Source organism: Canis aureus, chromosome 10, assembly GCF_053574225.1.
Source record: "Canis aureus isolate CA01 chromosome 10, VMU_Caureus_v.1.0, whole genome shotgun sequence".
Lineage (NCBI taxonomy): Eukaryota > Metazoa > Chordata > Mammalia > Carnivora > Canidae > Canis > Canis aureus.
Window position 1 is genome coordinate 21,216,452 of NC_135620.1, and position 23,483 is coordinate 21,239,934.

At 39.6% G+C, this 23,483-nt stretch overlaps 3 protein-coding genes across 17 annotated transcripts in view; 1 reads left to right on the plus strand and 2 right to left on the minus strand.

Annotated features, from left to right (window-relative positions):
* Nucleotides 1-2,571, plus strand: part of CDC42SE2 (CDC42 small effector 2) — a 112,651-nt gene extending 110,080 nt beyond the window's left edge. For 6 of the 7 annotated variants that reach the window (XM_077911572.1, XM_077911569.1, XM_077911573.1 and 3 more), the window contains one exon: nt 201-2,571. The gene's annotated coding sequence lies outside the window, so the exon portion shown is untranslated. Of the gene's footprint in view, nt 1-123 lie in introns of all 7 variants that reach the window. The other variant, XM_077911570.1, reaches the window with a different exon arrangement.
* On the minus strand, nt 416-19,504 carry LOC144322060 (uncharacterized). Of its 2 annotated transcripts, XM_077911568.1 has the most exons (7): nt 15,634-19,504; nt 15,135-15,198; nt 5,217-5,376; nt 4,894-4,920; nt 4,704-4,806; nt 3,122-3,298; nt 416-3,035 (listed from the first exon to the last, which is right to left on the minus strand). In XM_077911568.1, exons 1-5 carry the CDS (start codon nt 15,675-15,677, stop codon nt 4,736-4,738), a joined length of 366 nt encoding a protein of 121 aa, XP_077767694.1. In that variant the 5' UTR covers nt 15,678-19,504; the 3' UTR covers nt 416-3,035; nt 3,122-3,298; nt 4,704-4,735. The 2 variants fall into 2 exon arrangements, 1 of the variants encoding a protein (XP_077767694.1); XR_013387616.1 differs by lacking the exon at nt 15,634-19,504 and having other exon boundaries at nt 4,704-4,920; nt 5,217-13,154; nt 15,135-15,627.
* Nucleotides 19,505-19,651: 147 nt separating this feature from the next.
* RAPGEF6 (Rap guanine nucleotide exchange factor 6) overlaps nt 19,652-23,483 on the minus strand; it is a 190,309-nt gene continuing 186,477 nt past the window's right edge. For all 8 annotated transcript variants that reach the window (XM_077911554.1, XM_077911550.1, XM_077911553.1 and 5 more), the window contains one exon: nt 19,652-23,188. In XM_077911554.1, coding sequence (XP_077767680.1) covers nt 23,163-23,188 — 26 coding nt within the window. In that variant the 3' untranslated portion in view covers nt 19,652-23,162. The remainder of the gene's footprint in view (nt 23,189-23,483) is intronic.

Genomic DNA, 23,483 nt, shown 5'->3' on the forward strand with positions numbered 1-23,483 from the left:
TTGGGGGATGCCATGTATAGCCAAGTACCTTTATGTTTTACACTACATTCTTGATAAATCTCTAAGAAAAGTTGTCTAATTTTAAGTGTAAAAATAATTTGAATTTTTCTTTTGGTTTTGTAGGTCATTGTGAATTTCTGTGTTTTCTCTTTTCACTCTTAATTTTTTGTTGTTGTGATTCCTTTTCAAATACAAAAAAGAAGTGTGATGGCATCTTGTTCACCCTGTTGTGATTCCTCCAGTGAGACGTTCTTGTTCTGCTCTGAAGAAGCTGTTGTCAGATGAACCCTGCATTTCCTTCAGCTGGCATGCATGCCTTTGGACTCACGGACTTTGGATCGTGGCTTAATTTTTATCAATTATGGATCTGATCTTAGCATGATCTTTTTTTGTGAATGCTAGCACTATTTTGCTCCCCCCCCCCCCCCCATTTTGAAAGTTTCTATTTCCATCTCCAACCCTCTGCCTTATGAGTTTGTTGGTAAGGTAGGACCTGCTATTGTTAATTTGTTACTGTTTCTGTATATTTTGGAAGGTATGACACCCACAAGCACAATGATCATTTTTATTCATTTGAAACATTGAGAATAGATATCTGCATGCTTTATGAAGTTGCTTTGGGAGCCCACGGGAGGCCAGAAATGAGTGTTTCTTTGCTGCTGTGGGCTGAGGGTAGCTGCTACTGTTAGAGAAAGGTTAGCTGTGGCACCAAGTCGCGTCAGTTTCACACACAGACACAAAGGTAACCTGTAGCTTATTTTAGAATCAAAATCTGGCATTCATAAGGCATTCATTTGGTTGTAAATGTTCAGTATATTTATTTTGAGAGCAAGGACCTGTGAACAGGTGTGGGTATATATCAGCGTTGTGGTGATGCCCTTGTCCAGTCTCACTGTGTACTCATTCTGTTTGTACTTGTTTTTATTTTAATGCAATGGGATCTGTTTGTTAACTCCTGGCCGGTAGTACCACCTGCAGAGTCATTGGCTTCTCCACAGTCAGACCTGTGTGGGGGCAATGGAAGTTAACCCAGAGCAATACAGTGACTTCGCTGAATCGTTGCCAGTGAAAACAATCTGTGGAGAGACTGTTTTTTTCTAGGACAGTGATGAGAAACCTTTGCTCAGGCTCCAAAATGTTGATTCTTCACAAATTATGTGTATTTCTGTAAGTACCTTCCCTATGAGGGTGTAGTGTATGTATGTTCATTAGTCTGATTCAGTCCTAACGGTGTTAGTAGGATTAACATTTTATGCAGCAAATGGGACTTAAGTGAAAATGTAGAGAGCTAAGAAATTAGATAAGTAATTGAATAAAGAGTAATTGTTTTCTCTGCATCTTAGTCCCGGGGTCTTATGAACCGGGTAACTAGATAAATAGCCAGCTTATAAAGGCAAACCAGGAAAGCATTTCTCCATCAGTGCTTTTGAATTTACCCAGTGCAGTGGGGTGCTGGATTACTCAGTGCTTGGGTTTCTGCAATTTGAGGCTTAATAAGTGGCAGTCCCAAAGAGAGAGCCTGTCAAGGAAACATTTATGCTTAGTAAAACAAAAACAAAAAAAAAAAAACCAGGCATTTTTGCAGTTGACTTTACTGTGTGGATACTGCATTCTGGAATTTGCTGAGTAACAGTGTCATTCTGTATCCTGCCAGGAACACTGCTTTGTACAAGGTCTTAAAAAGACAGATTGGATTTTCTGGGCCTTGTCAATAGTGCTACTTTTTAGTCTTTTTTGAACTTTTAAACTCATAGTACAGGGAGCCCTGCTTCTCTTTCCTGAACTCATGATATGATTTTACTTTTATTTTTTCTAATCGATATGTTGTTCTGTGGACCAAATACTCCAGTGAGTACCAGAGTGTCCCTCCATGGAAACTCCGAGGCCACACTCTGAGTGTGTAACTGACCTACAGTAGCCACACACCAAGGAAGGTGCCAATAAATTCAAGAAGAAAATTACAAAAAATCTTAATATACTAACCTTGGACACAAATTTTTTAGGGAGGCTTGAAGAGAGTGTGAAGGGCAGCAGCTTCCCCCACATCATAAGTGGGATAAATCTTGGGCAGTGTGTCTCATATTAAATCCTAAACAAATAGGATTGTTAGTACTTTGCTGAAGTACATGCTAACAAACATTTAGCACGGGAAACTGAATGAAGGTTTAACCAATGCCATGGATTCTGTTAGTGATTTGCATTCTGTAACAGAGGTGCTTTCCCATGATGTAGGCATGAAGTGGTGCCAATAAGTATAGACCGGAAATGTTAACTATGGTGACTGGGTTCAGCATTTCCAATGCAGCATTATCGCCTTTAAAGTGGGCCTTTAAAATATTTTGTGAGTATATATTAGCTTTCACTTTTGTTATTAAATTATAGCAGTTTCATTAGAGAGAGCAAGTTTGCCTTGATTTTGTTTAAAATGACTTCTGCTCAGCACCCAGAAGATAAAATTGACATATTTTTATAATATAAGCATACTTTTTTTGTACATTGTGTTCATTCAGTGTTGGCTTGTAGATATTAAAAGAAAGTATTGATTTTGATTCAATAAATGTTTTCTTTCCATCCTGGTGTGGTTTTTTCATTTCAACTAGAATTTACTCCAGAGGACCTTTCTAGCATTCTTGTACTTTCAGTTATTACTGTCCTGCAAAAACCTTCACTTTTTAAGAGAGGAATTAAACCTGCTGAGGAAGCTGTGAGCTACCCTTTTAGGCAGGTATGGACCATTTCCAATTTGAGGGGGCAGTTGATGGTTTGTTTCCTAAGAAAAACTTCCAATGTCTGGAGGCAGTTTGGGTTGTCACAATCTGCAGAAAGGGTGCTACTGCCATCTGGGTGGTGGGGGTAGGAATCAGCACACACACACACACCCCCCCCAACAAAAGTGCCAGCTGAGAAGCCCTGGCTTTAGGACAAAGATTATACTCACTAAATACATCCAATAAGAGACTCCTCACTGCATTGGACCTGGTGCAGAAGGTCAGTTAGGTTTGGCTCAATCATGAGATGTGCCAAGTAAGGTTGTTCTAAGGAAGAAAAATCAATGAGAAAATTGTCTTCATTTCATGGCCCAAGACTTTAAGAGGAAATTGGGTTAAGATGAAGTTCTTACCACAATGATAAAATAGTTAACAATAAGGCATCCTGATTAAAGTATCTGAAGAAACTGATGGTGGTTTATCAGGAATCCTATTTTGAGCATGTTTTCAAAGGTTCATAAGAAAAGCACAAAAAGTAGGACGAATCTATCAAAATGGTTTTAGAGCCATGGTCAGGAATTTGCTAAAACCTGTGGAAATGCAAAAATCGACAAAACTGTCAGGAAGGAAATTATTTATCCTCTGCTTAAAATATGCTTGGAGCACACCTGCATCTTAAGAAAGTGAGTGATAGGGATGCTTGGGTGGCTCCGTGGTTGAGTGTCTGCCTCTGGCCCAGGGCGTGATCCTGGAGTCTCAGGACTGAGTCCCTCATTGGGCCTTGAGGCCCAATGCTCCTTGAGGAGCCTGCTTCTCTCTCTGTGTCTCTCATGAATAAGTAAATAAAAAAACAAAAACAAGTGAAATGTTAACCTCCAGTTAACATTTCCTCCATGTCTTCATCCCGCATGGGCTAATAAGAAACCATTGAACCACCTCCCGTTGATCTGACTTTATATTTTAGCACATTAACTTTTCATCTTTGTGATTTTTTTTTTCTTTGTGATGTTTTTGATGCTTTCTACCAGGTGGCTACAGCCTCTGGGCTGCTTTTGACCCCTATACCCTCATCCTCCAATCTCCTCATCTTAACAGTTTCTGTCTGGTCTGCCTTTGATGCTCAAAAGAAGGAAGTTACCACCAGAATAAGGAGATCCAGATGTTTGATCTGGAGGAGTGGTGGTGGTCCTGGCATCACAGACACTGTCCAACTCTAACCCACACTCCACAGTTCACGGGAGCTTTTATAACCGCATGTGTGTGGAAGCTTTAGATCAATAAATGCACCGATAGCCTGCTATGGGAGACCAGAAAGGATTCTGGGTTTTTGTTTTGGTCTTGCTCCTTTAAAGGAACAGCAAGTAAGGTAATCACTGAAAAATCCTCAGAGCTTCACCTAGTCATCTTTTTCTTAATTTATTATTTTCAGCTACCTTATACATCCTTTCTACATCTGGGCCTTTAAAATATTTGAGTCCATTAAGTCTTAACATTACACCCCCATTCTGCACAGCAGCACACTTGGGCAGTGTCCGCAGACATTTTAGTTGTAGTTCTGGGTGTCTTTAAACACCATTGTTTCACTGTTGAGAACTAGTGCAGACAAGAGGTAAGGATTGTTGCTGCTTTTGGCAAAGCCACCCAGATTCAAAATTCCAAGCACTGGGGTGCCTGGGTGCCTCAGTCAGTTAAATATCTGCTTTCAGCTCAGGTCATGATCCCAGGGTCAGCAGGAAACCTGCTTCTCCATCTCCCTCTGCCCCTTGCCCCTGCTTGTGCCGTTGCTCTCTGTTAAATAAATGAATAAAATCTCTTAAGAAAATCCAAACACTGATTTTTTAGTTTTTGCTAATATCTATTTTGTCACATAAAAATTTTCACAAATTTCTGCAGGTTTTGCTCATATCTAATTTTTGCTGCTTGGATAGTGTTTTTGCTAGGGCTGTTGTAACACAATACCCCAGACTAGATAGCTTATAAACAATAAAAGTTTACTTCTCAAAGTTCCGGAGGCTGGAAGTTCAAGATCAGGGTAGGGTGCCAGCATGGTCAAGTGAGGGTCCTCTTCCAGTTGCAGACTTCTCAGATGCTGTAGGGGCTAGGAATGTCTTTACATGGCATCTCTTCATGAGTGACACTCTACTCACACACACCTCCCGATCACCTCAGCCTCCTACTGCCATACCTTTGGGAGTCAGGATTTCATCATGAACTGTGGGAAGACGCAAACATTCAGACCATAGTACGCAGCTACAAAACCCAAGTAACTGCAGCCACCTCCAGCTTCTGCACAACGGAGCTAAGGCTACAGGTAGCCAGGAGCCTCTCAGAATCAGGCTCTACTGCAACTGAGAACCAGGAACAAGCTGTCCCCTCACCCACCAAACCCCTGCATCGCCCTACCTCTAGTTGGCCTCTGCCGCACCCTCATGCCATACACCTCAGTTGTGAGGAAACCACCCAATCCTGGTTTCTCCCTCAGGACTCAAGGTAAATAATGAAACTTGCTTGCAACTTTCTGGCTTGCTGCAGACTGGTTTGTCTTCCTTGACTCAGAACGTCGTTGAAAATGGTGGCATAATGTGGAAGGCAGTTGGGAGACTGCTGACGGTAGGCATGGATGCAGTAGCAGGTTTGAACTGCAGGTGATCTGAAGACCCATGGATGTCTGGGGACAAGAGATCACAGAAGAAAAGACCAGACGTTCATGTCTTCTGAGAATGGGCAGGAATGAAACGCTCATGGAAATGAAACTGTTAACAGCAGTTGATATGTGGTGAGGTGGAACAAAAGCACACATGCAGTCCCAGGCAAGATGCACCTCCAGGAGAGATCTGAGAGGACCCTGAGCCTTTAAGTTGGGCTGATTAGTGAAGGCCCCGTGTGAACCCGGTTTTCCAAGTGGGAGAGGTGTCTGCTTTTTCAAATCTCAACAAATTTTCAAATTTCAACAAAATCCCCAATCTCAACAAAAGATCACAAGACAGGGAGAAATGACATGGCTCATTCAAAGGAACAAAATACATCACTAGAAACCAATCCTTAAAAAATGCAGACCTTTGACTTGATGAATTTAAAACAAAGGTCTTACGTATGCTCAGTGAGCGAAATGAACATGGACAAATATAAATGCTATTAAAAGTACCAGGAAGAGAAATTACATTTTCTTCTTTCTAGCTTACTTTATTGTAAGACTAAAGTTTAGAATATCTATACAAAATAAGTTTTACTTCGTATGTTGGTAAGGTTTCTAGTCAAAGACTATTAGTAGTTAAGCTTTTGGGCAGTCAAAAGTTGTATGTAGGCTTTTGACTACATGGGGTGGGGGTTGACTGGTCAGCGCCCCTAAGCCCCACAATGTTCAAGGGTAAACTTTAACAAACTGTTAGTAGAAAAGAGAGTATTTAACATCATACTCATACAATATATAACATCATACTCATTGGTAAAAAACTGAAAGCTCTTCTAAGATCAGGAACAAGACTTGGTTGCCTACTTTCTCCCACCTATTGAACAAAATACTAGAAGTGCTAGCCACAGCAGTTAGGCAAGCAAAGGAAATGCAGGTATCCATACTAGGAAGGAAGAAGTAATATCATCTCTGTTCACAGACAGCATGATCTGATATGTAGAAGGTCCTGAAGATTCCACAAATGAAAAAACAACATAAACTCCACAAAGCTGCAAATTCAAAATCAGCACACAGAAATCAGTTATGTTTCTATATGCTAATACTAACATTCCAAAAGGAAATAAAGAAAACAGTTCCATTTATGATAGCATCAAAAAATTAAATATTTAGGAATAAATTTAACCAGAGTGGTCAAAGACCTGTGCATTGGAAACTATAAAACATTAGTGAAAGAAATTAAAGATACAAGAAGAGGGAAAGGCATCCTGGGTTCATGGATTCTAAGACTTAATCTCAAGATGTCAAGTTCTATACACGATGATCTACAGATTTAATGCAATCTATGAAAATCCCAATGGCATTTTTCTTTATCAATAAAAATACCCATCCTGGGCAGCCTGGGTGCCTCAGCGGTTTAGCGCTGCCTTTAGCCCAGGGCCTGATCCTGGAGACCCAGGATCGAGTCCCATGTCGGGCTCCTTGCATGGAGCCTGCTTCTCCCTCTGCCTGTCTGTCTGTCTCTCTCTCTCCCTCTCTCTCTCTCTCTCTGCCTCTCATGAATAAATAAATAAAATCTTAAAAAAAATACCCATCCTAATATTAATATGGACTCTTAAGGGACTCTGAAGAGCCATCTTGAATAAAAGGACAAACCAGAGGTTTCATACTTGATTATTACAGTAATTAAATCCATGGGGGACTGGCATATACAGCCATAGAATCCAACAGAATAGAACAGAGATCCCAGAAATAAACTCTTCTGTGTATGTTCAACATATTCATCAAGGGATTTTCAACATCATGGCAAAACCACTTGACAAGTTAAGGCCAGTCTTTTCAATAAATGCTGCTAGGAAATTGGATATAAACAATGCAAAAGAATAAAGCTGGATCTTGTCATAGTCTGTTTGGGCTACTCTAACAAAAATGCCACAGACTGGGTAGCTTATAAACGACAGAAAATTCTTTCTCACAGTTCTAGAGGCTGGGAAGCCCAAGGTTAAAGTGGCAGCATGGCTGCCTCTGACAATGGCCCTCTTCCTAGTTTAGAGCCAGTGTCTTCTTTCTCTTACCTCATCTGGTGGAAGGGCAGAAAGGATCTCTCTGGAGTCTCTGTTCTAAGAGCACCGATTCTACTTGTGAGGCTTTTGCCTTCACACTTAAGCACTTCCCAAAGGCTCCACCTACTAATACCATCAAAAAGAACATTTTCAATGTATCTTGGGGTAGAGATACCCAGACACAAACATTCAGACCATAGCAGATCTTTACCTTACATAATATACTAAAACTAAAATGGATTAAAGACATTAATGTAAGACTTAAAACTACAAAGCTTGAAAACACATTGGGAAAAAGCTTCCTGATGGAGGATTTGGCAATGATGTCTTGGATATCACACCAAATCTAAAGGCAACTAAAGTAAAAATACGTAAAGTGAACTATATCAAAATTAAAAACTATAAATAAAAAATACAGTGGAATGAAAATGTAACCTGTGTGATGGGAGAATATATATTTGCAGTCATACATCTGATAAGGGCATATATCCAGAATATATAAAGAACCCCTACAACTCAACAACAAACACCACCATTAAGAAAGGGGCACAGGACTTAAGTAGACATTTCTCCAAAGAAGATAGACAGCTAATACGCACATGAAAAGATGCTAGCATCACTAATTGTGAATGAAATGCAAACCAAAACCACAATGAGATACCACCCCTCACACCCATTAGGAGAGCTACTGTTAAAGACCCCCCCACACACACATACCCTGAACCCAGAAAGTAACAGGTGTTGGTAAAGATGTGTAGAAATTGGAACCCTGTGCCACTGTTGGTGGAAATAAAAAACGGTGCAACTACCCTGGAGAATGGTACGGCGGTCCCTCAAAAAATTAAAACTATTACAATCATATGATCCAGCAATCCCATTTCTGGGTGCATATCTGAGAGAATTGAAAGCACAGTCTCAGAGATATTTGCATACTGGTGTTCACAACAGCATTCTTCACAAGAGCCAAAAGGTAGAAGCAACCCAAGGTAACCACCGGTGGCTGAATGGAAAAATACAGCCTGTGCATGTACATGTGCACACACACCACCAGGAATATTACTCAGCCTTAACCAAAATGGAAGTTCTGACCTGCCATGACATGGATGAATGAAACCTGACGACAGACATCATACCAGGTGAAACATGCCCAGCACAAAAAGACCAATATTGTATATGTTAATATGAGTTTGTGAAATCTAAATTCTCTAAGGTAGTCAAGCCCAGGTAAACAGAAAGACAAACAGGTCAGGTGAGCTTATTCAAAGGCAGTGGCAGGGTAGGAAAACAAGGGAAAGCAAGTACGATATTCAGAGTAGGATCAGGTGTACAACGAGAGCCAGCTTGGGGTAGACTCAGCCAGCCCACTGACAAACACCAGTCGCGCTTCAGTTGCCTGACACCGTTCCTCCCACCCTCTGGTCTCTGCCACACGCTGGCAGAAGGGATGCCTTCGCGACTTAGATCTTCTGTGACAAGGTGCATGGGGACATGCCCTTCACAAGCACCAGAGACCCCCAAAGAGGCCACGTCAGAAGCTCAGATTATTCACCAACTGCCCGAAACCCCAGGACGAAGCTTCGTCTGTTCTTCAGGCGGCAGGAGTTCTGCACAGACTGTCCAACCCAATACAAGGTCTTTGCCAGATGCCGAGACCAACGCCCACTGTGTACACAGAGCATCCTCACTGCGCCGGCAGGGAGCACAGACTCTGGGGATGAACCGATCACCAACTATTTGATGTCTTCAAAATGAAGCCTCAGACAGCACACACCTGGTCAGACACAGATCTTGTCAGAGCACCCCACATGAAAGGCCCCATGTGCCAAACTCGGACATGGCCACGGGGCTTTCCTGGCACGCTAGGCACAGAGGAAGGGGGAGGCCAATAGTCCAGGAAATCAATGAATGTAAGTATGTGTTCCCTTGAACTAAAGAAACTGCCCCATGATCTTCTTGGATTTCAGAAAGCAGGGCCGTTCTTTGCCTTTCATGATGCAGGCACCCTCCTTCTTCTGCTCGGTGGTTTGTAAAATCAGTGGAGGTTTCTCTCCTGTCTTGTTAGCCATTGGCAACTCTCAGATGATAACAGCTAACCAGAGAACTGGCAGGTGTTCCAGTGTAGCTTGAAGCTGTTCTCGGGCAAGGTCCTCACGCCTTCCCTAGTCCCTAAAAACAAGGATTTATAGGACTAGTAAAGGAGAAAAATCACCGGCATAGGATCCTACTGAAATAGGTAGTACCAAAATTAATTATGACCTCTATTTTCTTTCCCACCTAAGAAATAAACAGAAGGCAAATTTCCAGCTCAGGTTCAATGACTGGTTTATTTATTAGATTTTTATTAGTTCTAGACTGCCGAAAGCACTTTACAGACCTGGCCTAATGGCAGAGGGGACAGGGAGCTCAGTGGAAGTGCTTGGCTGTGGGGCTGCTTGAGGGTTGGTCGGGCCACTGGACAGAGGGGATGAAGAGATGGTTAGGAAACACCAGTCTTGTACTAGGAATGGGCTGTGCTCATTCCCACAACCATCTGTAAAAGAGCTTTTCCTCCCTATTTCACAGGTGATAGAACCGATGGTTAGAGAAGGCATGAAACTTGCTCAAGGTCAACAGCTAATATAACCGGGTATATCAGGTATGTAGTTGACACGGAATGCCACGGAGACATATAGAAATTGACCTCTACCTATACCCTAGGAAATCCAGGGAAGACTGGCCCACCTGCCATCATTGTATACACACGTGTGTGTGCGGTGTGTGTGCAGAGGACTTGAAGTCCCACCAGAATACCATGGCTCGGGGAAGGAACAGTTGCTTTAAGGGATTTCACCAGTTGTTCTAAGACGAAGGAAGGCAGGGAAGGTTGCAGGACAGAACAGGGACCACGAACAAGGGGTAAGCACCTGCCAGCACTCACCTCCCAGGGAACAGTTTTCTACAGGAAAGACAACAGGTAAAAGAGTCATCTATGCCCCTCTGCTAGACTTAACTCTCCTTCCCCATCACCTGGAATTTGGGGGGCGGGGAGGCATGTGGCTCCAAAGCCTTAAACCTCAGTGCTTGTCAGGAGCCCAAATGCAGTAACATTCCAGGCCCAGTGGACATGAGAGGATTCTGTTCTTTTAAACAAAAAGTAGAAACAGGAGGAATGAGGGCAAAACATTTTTTAAATTGGAAGATAAAAAATAGTGGAAAGAAATTCAGCAGTAACCCAGGATGCCACTAACAGCTCATCAGTAGCATCTGCCCTGAGATCCAGGCCATAGCAGGCTACCGGCTTTGGGGACGTGTGCGGCCAGAAAGGAGGGTTCCACGTGCTGCTCCAAGCAGTCCACATGGGATTTTGGAACTCATGCCATCCTGAGCACCTGGGTCCCTGCTGATCTCTGGACCACAGCCCAACACCTGGCCCTTCCATGGGGCTTCTGGAACAGAAAGAGCGCTTGGGCTCATCTTGTCTTGTCTGTTGCTCTGCCTCTCAAAGGAAACCATGAGCTCAATTAAGATTTAAATGTCTAACATTGATGACAGAGTAACTACTTGTAAAGTTTCTTTGCTCCTTAGCATGATGAAGCCCTAGAGTTTTAGCAAAATGAAGTGCTTGACAAGCTGGAACTAAAACCCAAGGTCAAGTTTCCCTGTGAATGTTTGCCCTTGGTGCAATTTCAGTGTTGACGGGCTACTTGACCTCTGGTGCCCTAATGGAATTTTACAGATGAAACACAGGAGGAGGAATCATTCGGAGTTTGGGTTTATTAGGTATGTGCAACTGCCCTAAACATATTTCTGGTCTCACAGGAGTTGAAACCCTTCATCACTGCCTGTTGATTCCTTGCCCTGTCCAGCTGCAGCCCACCACAAATATTTCGTTTGTTTATTTTTCTTGGGTTGAATATTTTTTTTTGCAATTAAAAAAATTGTGGTAAAATATACAAACACAAAAGCTACCATCCTGACCATTTTGAAGTATACATTTCAGGAGAGTTACATACTTTTGCACTGTCCTACAACCAATCTCCAGAACTTTCTCATTTTGCAAACTGGAAATTCTATACCTCATTAAACTACACTCTCCATTTTTCCCTCCTGCCCAGATCGTGGAAACCACTATTCTACTTTCTTTGCCTATGAATTTGACTATACTAAGTACCTCACATAAGCAGACTCAAACAGTATCTTTTTGTTACTGACTTCATTCACTTAGCATATCTTTTCTCAAAGTTCATTCATGTTGTAGTAGCTGTTAGAATTTCCTTCCTTTCAAAGGTCAAAGAATTATTCCACTTTATGTACATACCACATTTTAGTTTTCCATGCATCCATTGACGAACACTGTGAATAATGCATGAGTATACAAATATCTTTTTGAGAATCTGCTCTCAGCTCCTTGGGATCTACACCTACAAGTGAGGTTGCTGGATTTTATGATATTTAATTTTTTTGAGGAAACTTCAGGGTACAGGGTTCTAATTTATCCACCTCTCCACCAACACTTTTTTTTTTTTTTTTTTTGCTATTTTTTTTTAATAGTAGCCATCCTATTGGGTGAGAGGTGATATGTCATGATTTTGATTTGCATATCCCTCATGATTGATGTGGAATATCTTTTCATGCACTTACTGGCCATTTGTGTATCTTTTTTAGAGAAATGTCTTTTAGGTCCTTTGCCCATGCTAAAGTTGTTTTTGCTGTAGTTGAACAAGAGATCTTTTATTTAATACATTTAAAAGAAATCTTTTAAAATACATTTCCTATATATTTCAAGTGTGAAAATACATGGAGCATGAATATCAAAGCCAACATGACATTGGATCTGTTGAGTGAAACCTGAAGCACAGCTTGTCTCTGTCTTACCTTGCCTGGTAAGCTCTTCTGTGTCTTTGAGAGTTTTGAGGCCCATTCCCTCTTAGAGTGTCTTAATCACATTCTTACTGCTATGTCTCCTTCTAGGTGAAATTCTGACTCCTAATGTGTTTTAACTTAGAAAACAAGGTAGTGGTCAGTCTCACCAACTCAAAAATAGAACTTTAGTGCAAGTGCATTTTCTACATGGAAAGGACTTTAGTTTTGGAAGCATCTTGATATTTTGAATAGTTGCAGTTGACAGATAAATGACCAGATAAAGGAGTTTCTGGCCAGCTAAGACTGGGCAAAGAAATGAAATTCTAGAAAAGATGATGAAATGGAACAAATAAGGTACAGCAGTACAGATGTGTGAGGAAAGGAAAGAGGCAGGGAGAGAGAGGGATAGTAGTAACACAGCCTGCAACTACTGAGCACTTGCCCGGTGGCTGAACACCACCAAAGGATTATACATGGATTAACTCACTTTATCCTTAGAGCAACAATAAAAGTGAGATAGGTTATCGCTGGTGACCAGTTTGATGATAAGAAGACTAAGGCACAGGGAATACACAGCTAATATGTAATATATGTTACCTGTTATAAAGTATCACAAACTTAATGGCTCAAAATAGCACAATTTTAATGGGTCAGAAGTTTGGGCCCAGGTTGACTGGATCTTCTACTTAGGGTCTCACATGGCTGGAGATGAAAATGTTAGCTGGGCAGTGCTCTAATCTGAAGGCTTTACTAGGGAAGAAGCCACTTCCAAGCTCACTCAGATTTGGGTAGAATTCACCCCTTGAGGTGGTGAAGGCTCCAGTTCCTTCCTGACCATTGGCTGGAGACATGTCTGCACCTGCACATTCACTGCCTGGTTATTTGCAACTGCCAAGATTTGGAAACCATGGTCTGTTAACGAATGGATAAGCAAGATGTGGCATGTGCACAGGAATATTATTCAGTCTTTAAAAAGAAAAAAACAAAACCACCTAGTCTTTCGTGACAACATGGATGAACCTGGAGAACATTATACTAAGTGAAATAATCCAGGCACAGAAAGACTACATGATCTCCCTTACCTGTGGAATCTGGTGGCTACCAGGCATTCAGGGGTGGGGAGAATGGGAAGATGTTGATCGAAAGGTATGAAGATTATTGCAGGATCAGAAAGTTCTGAAGTGGTACTGTGTAGCAGAGTAACTAGATTGGTACTAGATTGCATACATGAAACATGCTCAGGTAGGTGGATGTTAAGTGTTCTTACCACTACACACAAATGTTAGGTATGTCAACTATCTTAATTGTAACCATTTCACAATGTAAACATATGTTTAATCATCATGTTGTATCATTGTATGCGGCCACCCACCAAATCTTTTTTTTTTTTTTTTTCACCCACCAAATCTTTATGTCCCCATTTGTGGGCTGAAATCCTAATCCCTAAAGGTAGGGGTATCAGGAAGTGAGAACTGTGGCAGGTGATTTAGGTCAAGAAGGGAAAGTCCCACCAGGTGGGATTATTCCCTTTTAATAGAAGCCCCTTCTTCTCTGTGAGGACACAGCAAGAGGGCACCATCTATGAACTAGGACAGCAGTCCTCAAAGAACAGTGAATCTGCTGGCATCTTGATCTTGAACTTCCCAGCTTTCACAATTGTGAGAAATAAGTTCTGCTGTTTATAACTACCCAGCCTATGGCAGCCCAAATGGAGTAAGACAGACACCTCAAATATATACAATTTTTAATTGTCAAGTATATATACCTCAATAAAGCAGGGGGAAAAAAAGTCCTAAAACACATCACTTAAAAACATAACTCTTATATGAAAAATATTAAAGACCTTAAACCAGAACAATTAAGTAATGAAGAGTGAAAAATATCTAAATAATTGGAGAAATATACACTGACTGGAAAACTATAATTTTATGAAGTTATAATTTCCTTCAAGGTATTATATAATCACAAAAATCCCATTCAAAATTGCAATTGTGTAAGTTGATAAATTGGTCATGAGATTTATCTGGAAATGCAAATGATATGAGAACAGCTAGTATATTCTCGAAAAAGAACAGGGTCAGCCAACTTTCTCTACCAGGTACCAGAGTGTGGTATAATGCAAGAGCATTTAAAACAATGTGGTCTTGAGGAGTGGAAAAACAGACTGATTAAACAGAATACAGACCCCTGAATAAACTCACACATGTTACGGACAGCTACTCACAGCACAGATGACACACTACGTAATGCAGCAGAACTAAGGATTTATCTTTTCAACAAATGGTATAGAAACAATAATCAATAATTGGGAGAATGAAACCTTTCCTTACCTTATACTGCACACAAAATTTTATTCCAGATATATTGAAGAACTAAATTTAAAAGGCATACTGGTGAAGTATTTGAAAGGTAACACAAATATGTTCATGAACCTCAAGGGTAAAAAGAGATTTTAGAGCACAAACAAAAACACCATAAAGGAAAAGAGTAATAAATTCCTCTAGTTTAAAATTAAGAACTTCGTTATGACGACACAAGCCACGGAGTGGGAAAAGTTATCTACCACAGATATAACTGATAAACGAGTCGTAAGATATAAGAAGATTCTACAAATTGATAAAAACAAAAAAGACTCAAAAAGGCACTTCATAAAAGCAAAAATCAAATGGCTCATACAAATAGGGAAAGGAGCTCAACCATACTACTAACCAGGGAAATGAAAAATAAAATCATAACAAAATACCATTACCTGTCTACCAAAATGGCCAAAAAAGAAAATCAAACCCACCAAAAATACCAAGTGGTCAGAACAGATGGACAGCTGCCAGGAGCCTATGGAGTAGGCAGTTGTTTAGTGTAGACTGTTGGAAGTCTGACTGGTTAGTATATTACCTGCTTTTCATTCCTGTTCAGAGTTGGACCATTTGTGTTTTCTGGAAGATCTCCCTTAGGAGCTCTGGAAAAGACCAATACTCATTTAGTATTCTAGATCCCATATCCAAAAGTACAAATGATGCATAAGGAAATAGTTGTATCCATACTGTCTACTCATTAGTGTCCCAACTGCATCCAAGTACAGTCTGCCTAAAATTCTTTATATTCTGGTTGGAAATGTTTTAGTTTCATTACCTCTGTGAAGGTAAACTCTCCCAAAATATTTCACTGCAGACTGCAGACCTATCTGGAAAGATGGCTAAGAAATTAGGGGCACCTGTGTGGCTCAGCTGGTTAAATGTCTGCCTTGGGCTCAGGTCATGATCTGTGGGCTCCTGGGAAAGCTCCATGATGGGCTCCCTGCTCAATGGGGAGTCAGCTTCTCCCTTTGACCCTCCACACCCCAAGCACTCTAATAAATAAAATCTTTAGAAAAATAAAATTACCTTGCTCTTACCTTTCTAGACAGACCACAAGGGACACATGGTAGTGTGGCGCCATCTGGTGGCTCCGATGTACTTTACCACAGCTCCCTGTTAGAGTCCATGTTGCTCTTCCAAAGGATAGTTTCTGCCCGTGATTATCTGCCACCACAATCCAAGTAAAATGAGCAAAGCTAACACTTTCATATCATCAAATCTAAACCTACGAATTTCTTCATAATGGGACTGAACAACTTTCCATGCTAATGGACAATTTTCCCTCTTTTACATAGCATTTAAGTCTTGCCCATTTTCCACTGAATGTTCTTTGAGCCTACAGAAGTACTTTATGTATTCTGGATACTGGTCCTTTGAAGGTTTTGTGAATTACAATGTCATCTTCCAACTCTATGGCCTTTTAAAAAACGGTATTTTAGGACAGACCTGTCATTTTCTTTAGAGTTGTCCTACCGGGATCTTAAGAAATCTTTCCCACTTGGGAGATTTTGTTAAGATCAGCAGTATTTCTTCTGTAAGCATCTGGCACAACTTTTTGATAAAGCCATCCAGGGCTTCAGTTTTCTTTGCAGAAAGGCTTGTAAAATGAGATTCAACTCCCCTAACAACTACAGGACTACTGGATTTTCCTTCCTGTCAAAGTTTTGTGAAATTGTGTTCTGTAAATTTATTTCTTTTACACCTTAGATATTAAAAGTCTCATGTCTTTAATGGCATTAATCACGATTCTTTTTCATTCCTAGTGATAGTTGTGCTATTTTTTTTTTGTTGTTGTTGGTTATCCCCACCAAGAGATTAGCAATTTTATTAGTCTTTTTAAAGAACTCAGTGCTTTTGTCAATCCTTTTTGGAGCATGTTATTTATTTCATTAATTTGTTAATTCATTATCTTCTTCCACGTATATGAATTTATTTTGCTGTTACTTTTCTGGTTTTTTGAGAATGAGAAGTCATTTGTAGCCTTTCTACTTTTTAATATATGCATTGAAGGCTATAAACGTCCCATTTAATATGGCCTTAATCTCAAATCAAAAGGTTTTGATATTCGTATCTCCATCTTCATTCATAAAAAAACTTTCTACTTTCTACTGGGTTACTAGGGGAAACATTTAACATCCAATTTTTATAGTTTTTGTTACTAACTTCTCATTCTGTACAGAGAGCCTTCATGAGTTCAACTTTTTGCAAATTGTTAGTATCTTTATAGCTTAACACAGAGCCAATTTTGATCAATGCTCATGTTCACCTAGAAATAAATACTTTGTCGTTACTGATTCAGTGTTCTGTAGTCCATTATTGTTTGCTAAATGTGTTGTTCTTGTCTTCTATATCCTTAACGATTTTTTTTTTGTCAGAGGGAGGGTAAGTGTGTGTCTGCTTGTTATTTACTGAGAGTTATATTCAGTTTTTGTATATGGACTTCCACTTCTGGTCAAGATGCAGTAACTGGCACTTTACCCTCATGCCTTTAGTGACTAAAAAAAACAGACAAACCATATACAACAATGCTACTTAAGACCCTGGACATCAGGCACTGAAGGACAATAATCCTTGAAAGTACAAGAAACAAGACCTGAGCCTTACCACTGCCCCAGTTGACCACCTGAAGAGAATTTACAGGCCATAATACAAAGGAGGGGAAATGAAGTGGAACTCATCAGTGTTCCAAAACTGAAAACACAGGTGAGAGTCCAGAGAGGTGCAAATGGCTAGAGTTCAATCTTCTATAAACTTCAAGAATAACAAAAAAAAAAAAAAAAAAAAAGGATAATTTCCAGCTCTTTCTGTGTGTCCAGTTTAACATTAGGACCCAAACCTAACAAGGATATTACAAGAAAAGGATATTACAGACCATCTCTCTTTTGAATATAGATATCCAATCCTAAACAAATATTGCAAAGTAAATCCAGAAATATGTAAAAATAACATGTCATAGTCAATTAGGGTTTATTCTAGCAAAGAGGAAGGTGAAGTGGGGAGAAGGGGTTGACATTAGGAAATCATTAATAACGTAGATAAAAAAATAATCCTATCATCTCGACAGATTTAAGAAAAGCCTTTGACAAAATTTGATAAGTCACACACAAGCAAATTATAAATAAAACATTTAAATTCATAAAGAATGCTTATAAAAATCCTATAGCAATCATTACGATTAATGGTGAATCAGTTTTTCCTCTCAGATCAGGAACAAAATATTCTACCCTGACCACTTCTATTCAATATTGTACTAGCATTGTGACCAGTGCAAAGAGGTGAGAAATGAAATGCAAAATGATTGGAAGTAAATAAATGTCATTACAAGCACATGATATATGCTAGGAAAACCCAAAAGAATCACATAACTAGAATAAATGAATTTAGATTGCTACATACAAAGTCATTATAAATCAAATATATTTCAATACTCCAGCAACACATTTTTAAAAAGAACTTAAAAAGACACTTCACAAAAGAGAATATCCAAATGTCCAGTAAGAATTCCAAAAGGTTCTCATTAGTATTATTAGTCATTGAAGAAATTAAAATTGAAACCACAGTAAGGTACCAGTACACACTCGTCACAATGTCTTAAATGAGAGAAATGGACATTACTAGTTTGGCCAAGATGATCAGAAGGTCCCTTCTATAAAGTTGGAAAAATAACAGGTCACTAGGGTGCTGCAGAGGATGCCTCTGGGGTGGCCAATACTCCTTGTCTCGGTTTATCAAATGCTTCTGGGGGCTGGGAGGAAGTGTTCCTGAGGTATATTTGTGGACTAGCACATGTTTTAATTACTGGTTCTGGGTCCCCAACAAGAGACAGATATAGTAATGTGTACTTTCCTAGGGCTACCATAACAAATTACCAAAACTCAGGTGTCTTAATTAAAACAGGCCAGAAGTCCAATCAAGGTGTCCTCCAGAGGAGTGAAGAATCTTGTCTCTTCTAGTTCCTGGAGGCCACCGGCATTCTTTCACTTGTGGCCACAGCTCTCTGCTATCTTCACACTGCCTTCTCCACTAGGTCTATTTCTATTTAGAAATTCTGACACTTGTCTTGGCAGATACGGCTCAACCAGGTAATCCGAAGTAATCTCACCTCAGAATGCTTAATTACATCTGCAAAGACCCTTTTCTCAAATACAGTAACATTTACAAATTCTAGGGATTAACAGCTTGATATTTTTAGGTAGCCATCACTCAACCTCTTGTATTTGTATGTAATATTTCTATGTAATATTTCTAAGTAAAGGAATGAATATCTAAGTAAAGGAATGACCATTGTGTCAGGGGAATGAAGGCTAAAGCAAAATTTCCTTCTTGTCAAGGTCCCAGCGTCTGATCCCGTCCAAGAAACTACTGCATTTATTGCCACTAAATTACTAAATGCAGTGGCAATAAATTCAGTAGTGGGCAACAGGCATGCTCTGACTGACCAAGCTACATGCCTGTTCAACACCCACTCTTTCCTTCTTCACTGAAAGGAATCCCACTTTTATTTGAGGCCATGGATGGCTCAGCTAAAAAAAGGTTCATGTCCCAAGTTTCTTGAAACCACTGGTCATGTGACACATTTCTGTCTAGCGACATAAAAGCAGAAATATCAAGTACAGCTTCTGGAAAAGCTGCTGTTTTGCTAATAAAAAGGGACATGCATTTACACCTTTCCTCCTAAGCTCTTCCTGTGAAGCAGAGGTGAGGTTGAGTGGTTTAAATGTCAGGGCCCCAAGTCTCTGACAGTACAGTGCACTCACTGAATTAGCTCTGGACAGTCTTCCTGTAGACTTTCCTATTATAAGAGACAAACAAGCCCAAATGGGGATTAACCAGTGTTATTTGGTTTGTAATCAAACACACTTTTTAAAACCTAAACAAGAAGTAGATATTTTATAGACACCACAAAGTCAACAGTAATTGGATCATTCCAATTTCTCTGGGGACCTAAAAAAATAAGGCCTTTATACCAATGCTAGCCCCAGACTGGCCCCCCTGAGTGACTGGGTGTAATTATTTTATCTGTGTCCAGACATATGTAATAAAGTGCAAAGAAGGTTAACGTAGACTCTTTATTGATTCCACCAATGTATTAGTAGATATGATAATAATAAATGGTACTTTTACATTCTCTTAACCAAAAATATAACAAATATTTACACTCAGTAAAAATACAAAAAGCATACAGAGGCACTGTCTTTCTAAAAGACATAAGTTTAGGAGGTATCAAAAAATAGGAGACAAACATTGCTCATTACAGGATACTTTACAATCACTGAATTGTGCAGTATAATTGCATTTGATTATGACAACTGTGCAGTTTTGTCTTTTTCTGATAAGCTCACATGGTTTCAATTTTAAAAGATCAAGTACAACTACATTCTGTGTATCAAAAATAAAGAAGCCTTAAAAAAGCACAACAAAAGCTAAAGATGGAACTGGGGTTCAAGTCTAAATTTGAAAATGTACTATGACACTTTTTGAAGATTCATCCCTTTGTTCTAGCCTTTAAGGTAATGCTAAAGGGATACATCTACTTTAATATCACATTTTTTAGAAACAAAATATATCAGGATTAACGATCATTATCACTGTTTTAGTATACAAGGAAACTTGTTTTCCTTTTCGTTTTATAGGGAAAAAAATTTTAGAAAAACTAGGTTTGTTCTTGGAAATCCTCATGATTACTGCCACATCTCAAGGAGGTCATACAGATGACGACAGCGTGACTTTTCACCCTCAAGAGAAACCAGTGAAGTCTTTTTCTGCCCAAAGATCAGATTCAAAGTAATCATTTAGAGGAAGTTAAGAATCTACTATTTAAAATAAACCTTTATGGAAGTATATAGTGGAATTACTAATTGTCCAAATCTTTATTATGAAAAAACTGTTCTGTTGAAACTTATTTGGCAAAACCTTGCACTGTGGATTTACTGCTTCAGTAAGTCCTGACAGATTCAGAGCTAAGGTGGGATGAGGGTACTCCTCTCTTCACTGAAGTTATAAATTTATAAAATAAAAACAAAAATGGGGGTTTAGAATTGGAGCAAATACAAGTTAAGGCTTCTCTTGTTCTTGTCATGTAACAAAGTAAGAGAAGGCCAAAATGTACCCTAAGTTAGAATTAAAATATAAAAATCACAACTCCATGGGTTTTTAGGGGATACACACAGATCAAACTACAATGCATTTGGCTTTAGTTCCTGATCACTGTGATTGGCTGACCCAGACACTCACAGTTGGAGCTGGATGAAAACAAAGGCAGCTACAAGGTGCAGTCCAAAATCACAGCCTCTGACTCTCTGTGCAAGATATTATCAACACCATTAAGGACACAGGACAGGTAAGGCGCCCGTTTTGATTTCAAACACCTGCAAATAAACAAATATTGTGCAAACAGCACATTTTTTTCTGGGGTAATGGATATAAAATAATGAGAATAAATACCCAAACTTGACAAAAAGATGATTATAACAAAGGTATCTTTCCTTTTCTTTGTTTTGCTCTGGACATGACACAGTAATAGGTAAACCAGTAAAGGAACATTTTTTTGTGATTAGAGGACCAGTGTTTACAGGTTAAATCACTACAGTGTGACTTTCAAACCAGGATTTTTGATCCAGGCCACATTCCATGTCAATGGACTAAGAAAGCTATAGAGCCAATTAGCCTCATTCTACTACACCTGGGGAGTGGATTTTTAAGGCTTTAAGTTTCAGATTCATGTTTCTTTGCCCAAAGGAATTTTTCAGATAAGCTATTGTTCCTAAAATGGAGAAACAATCATTTTGGTGGAAAAAATAGATTACTGCCATTTACCACTTGGAAGGGATTTATGATTTTGAAGTGAAGGTGATGGGGGTAGGGTGGGTGCCTAGCTGGCTCAGTCAGTAGAGCATGTAACTCTTTATCTCAGGGTCACAAGTTCAAGCCCCATGTAGGGCATGGAGCCTATTTAAAAAAAAAAATGAAGGGGACAAGAAGAAAGAAAGAGGAAGAGATAGCTAGGATAAAATGAGAACAAACTCTTGAAAAGGGAAATCACAAATCAGCTAAAACCTATAAATTCACATATGGAAAACCACTCAGAAGTAAACCCATTTTGGCTCCATGTTAATCTGGGTAGTGCACATGAATGGCTTTGGCTTTTTTTTTTTTGGTAGTCACAATAGTTTATTAAGCACTCACATTGACACTAAAAACAAATGGTGAAATTTAAACTTAAGATATAGAAAACACTGTTATTTGATTTGTAAAAATGTGGAAAGTCTAGGTCATCCAGTAAACAGTCACTGAAATTTTAATCAAATACTTAGGAATGCCATGCCCAACAGGCTGTTAAAAATATGTATCTCCTTCCTCTCAAGGGCTAAACTGAGAACCTAGAGAGAATTATTTCCACAATTCTAGCTCCTCTGTTCCCCATAAACTTTTCAACCAATTATTAGCTTGGTGTGCTAACAAGCTTTCTTGCAGGCACCTGGGGGCTGCAGAGTTTATCAGGGTTGAACACAGCCTCATGCTGAGAGATGGGGTGGAGGGGCGGCTGCAGAATATACATATAGCTGAATTCATCTCCATGGTTACACACCAATGATTACATTTGCTTTTAAAAAAATAACTCCACATTTGAGCAGTGAAAAAACTTTTGTTTTGGGTTTCTGCAGAACTCTCCAGAACCCATTCTCTATTTAATGAATTTATACTTTTAGTTAGATGTAGCCTGACTTCCATGTCAGAAAGGATTGGTATACATGATTTTTTAAGAAAAAAATTTCATTCTTTGGAGAGGAAGGTGGCAGCCCACCCAATCAAAGCTTCCCTTTCCCAAAGGACTGACAAGAAACCCCATGGCAGCTTCATTTGGCCTTCCAAATCTGCAGACGGCAGTATCTTCCTTCCTAACACTTCAACCACAAAGGGTTTCCTATCCCACTCAAATGGAGACCCTTCATTGCACTGGTGCTACAGATCAAGTTCATATCTGTATACAGATTAAATGTATCATCCTGTAAAGATGACTTCAGTTTGGTCAGACCAGAGACAGTTTTATGGCCTTAAACATAAACATCTGCTAATGATAACTCCCCAATACAAAGAAAACCACAAAACATCAAATAATAAGTTACTTCTCAAATACATGAATATCCTTGGTATTGGCAGACATTTTGAATTTGTCCGTTAACCCAAGCTATGGCTTGGAAATACTACTAAATTACTATATTAAAAATAACTTGTTAAAGAAAAATCTATACTGATATACATAGGGAGGACTCTGAGTTTGAATCTGTTCTAGTAACTGTGGTCCCAAGGCAGTACTGGTGTCGAAGTGAAGACTGGTTTCCAGGCACAACATCCATAGCTGAGGAAACTCTGCATCTGCAAGGATTCAATAAAAGGAAGCATGATTCAGGGCTAGGTCATCGCTCAGAGTACAGGGAACGAGACCTCTGGGTTAGTAGCAGCAGCAAGCTGTTCGTTGGCAACAATGGCCTGCGGAATCATGAGGTGGTACTGCCCACTCCTTCCTCGACGGCTTTTGGTAAACTTCAAGAGGGTCCTCCAAAGGCTACACTGCTGAGACCTGTTCATTTTCTGAAAACAGTAAAAACACCATTAAGTGGTAGATGAGGCATATTAAAGAAGATCAACTTACAGTCTAGTCACCTGTTTAGAAAATTAGTCACTTTCAACAAAGAAACTGTTTTTCTCTCAAATATCCCATCAAGGCCCAGATTTTATTACAAGGAGGTTATGGGTGCTAATGGCACAGCGGGCTGACAGACAGCAATGCTATAACTGATCTTTACCACTTCATCACTCTACTGTAGGAATCGATAACATTTCATTTATTTTTAATAAAGCAAGCCAATAATCAAAATGCTGCCCC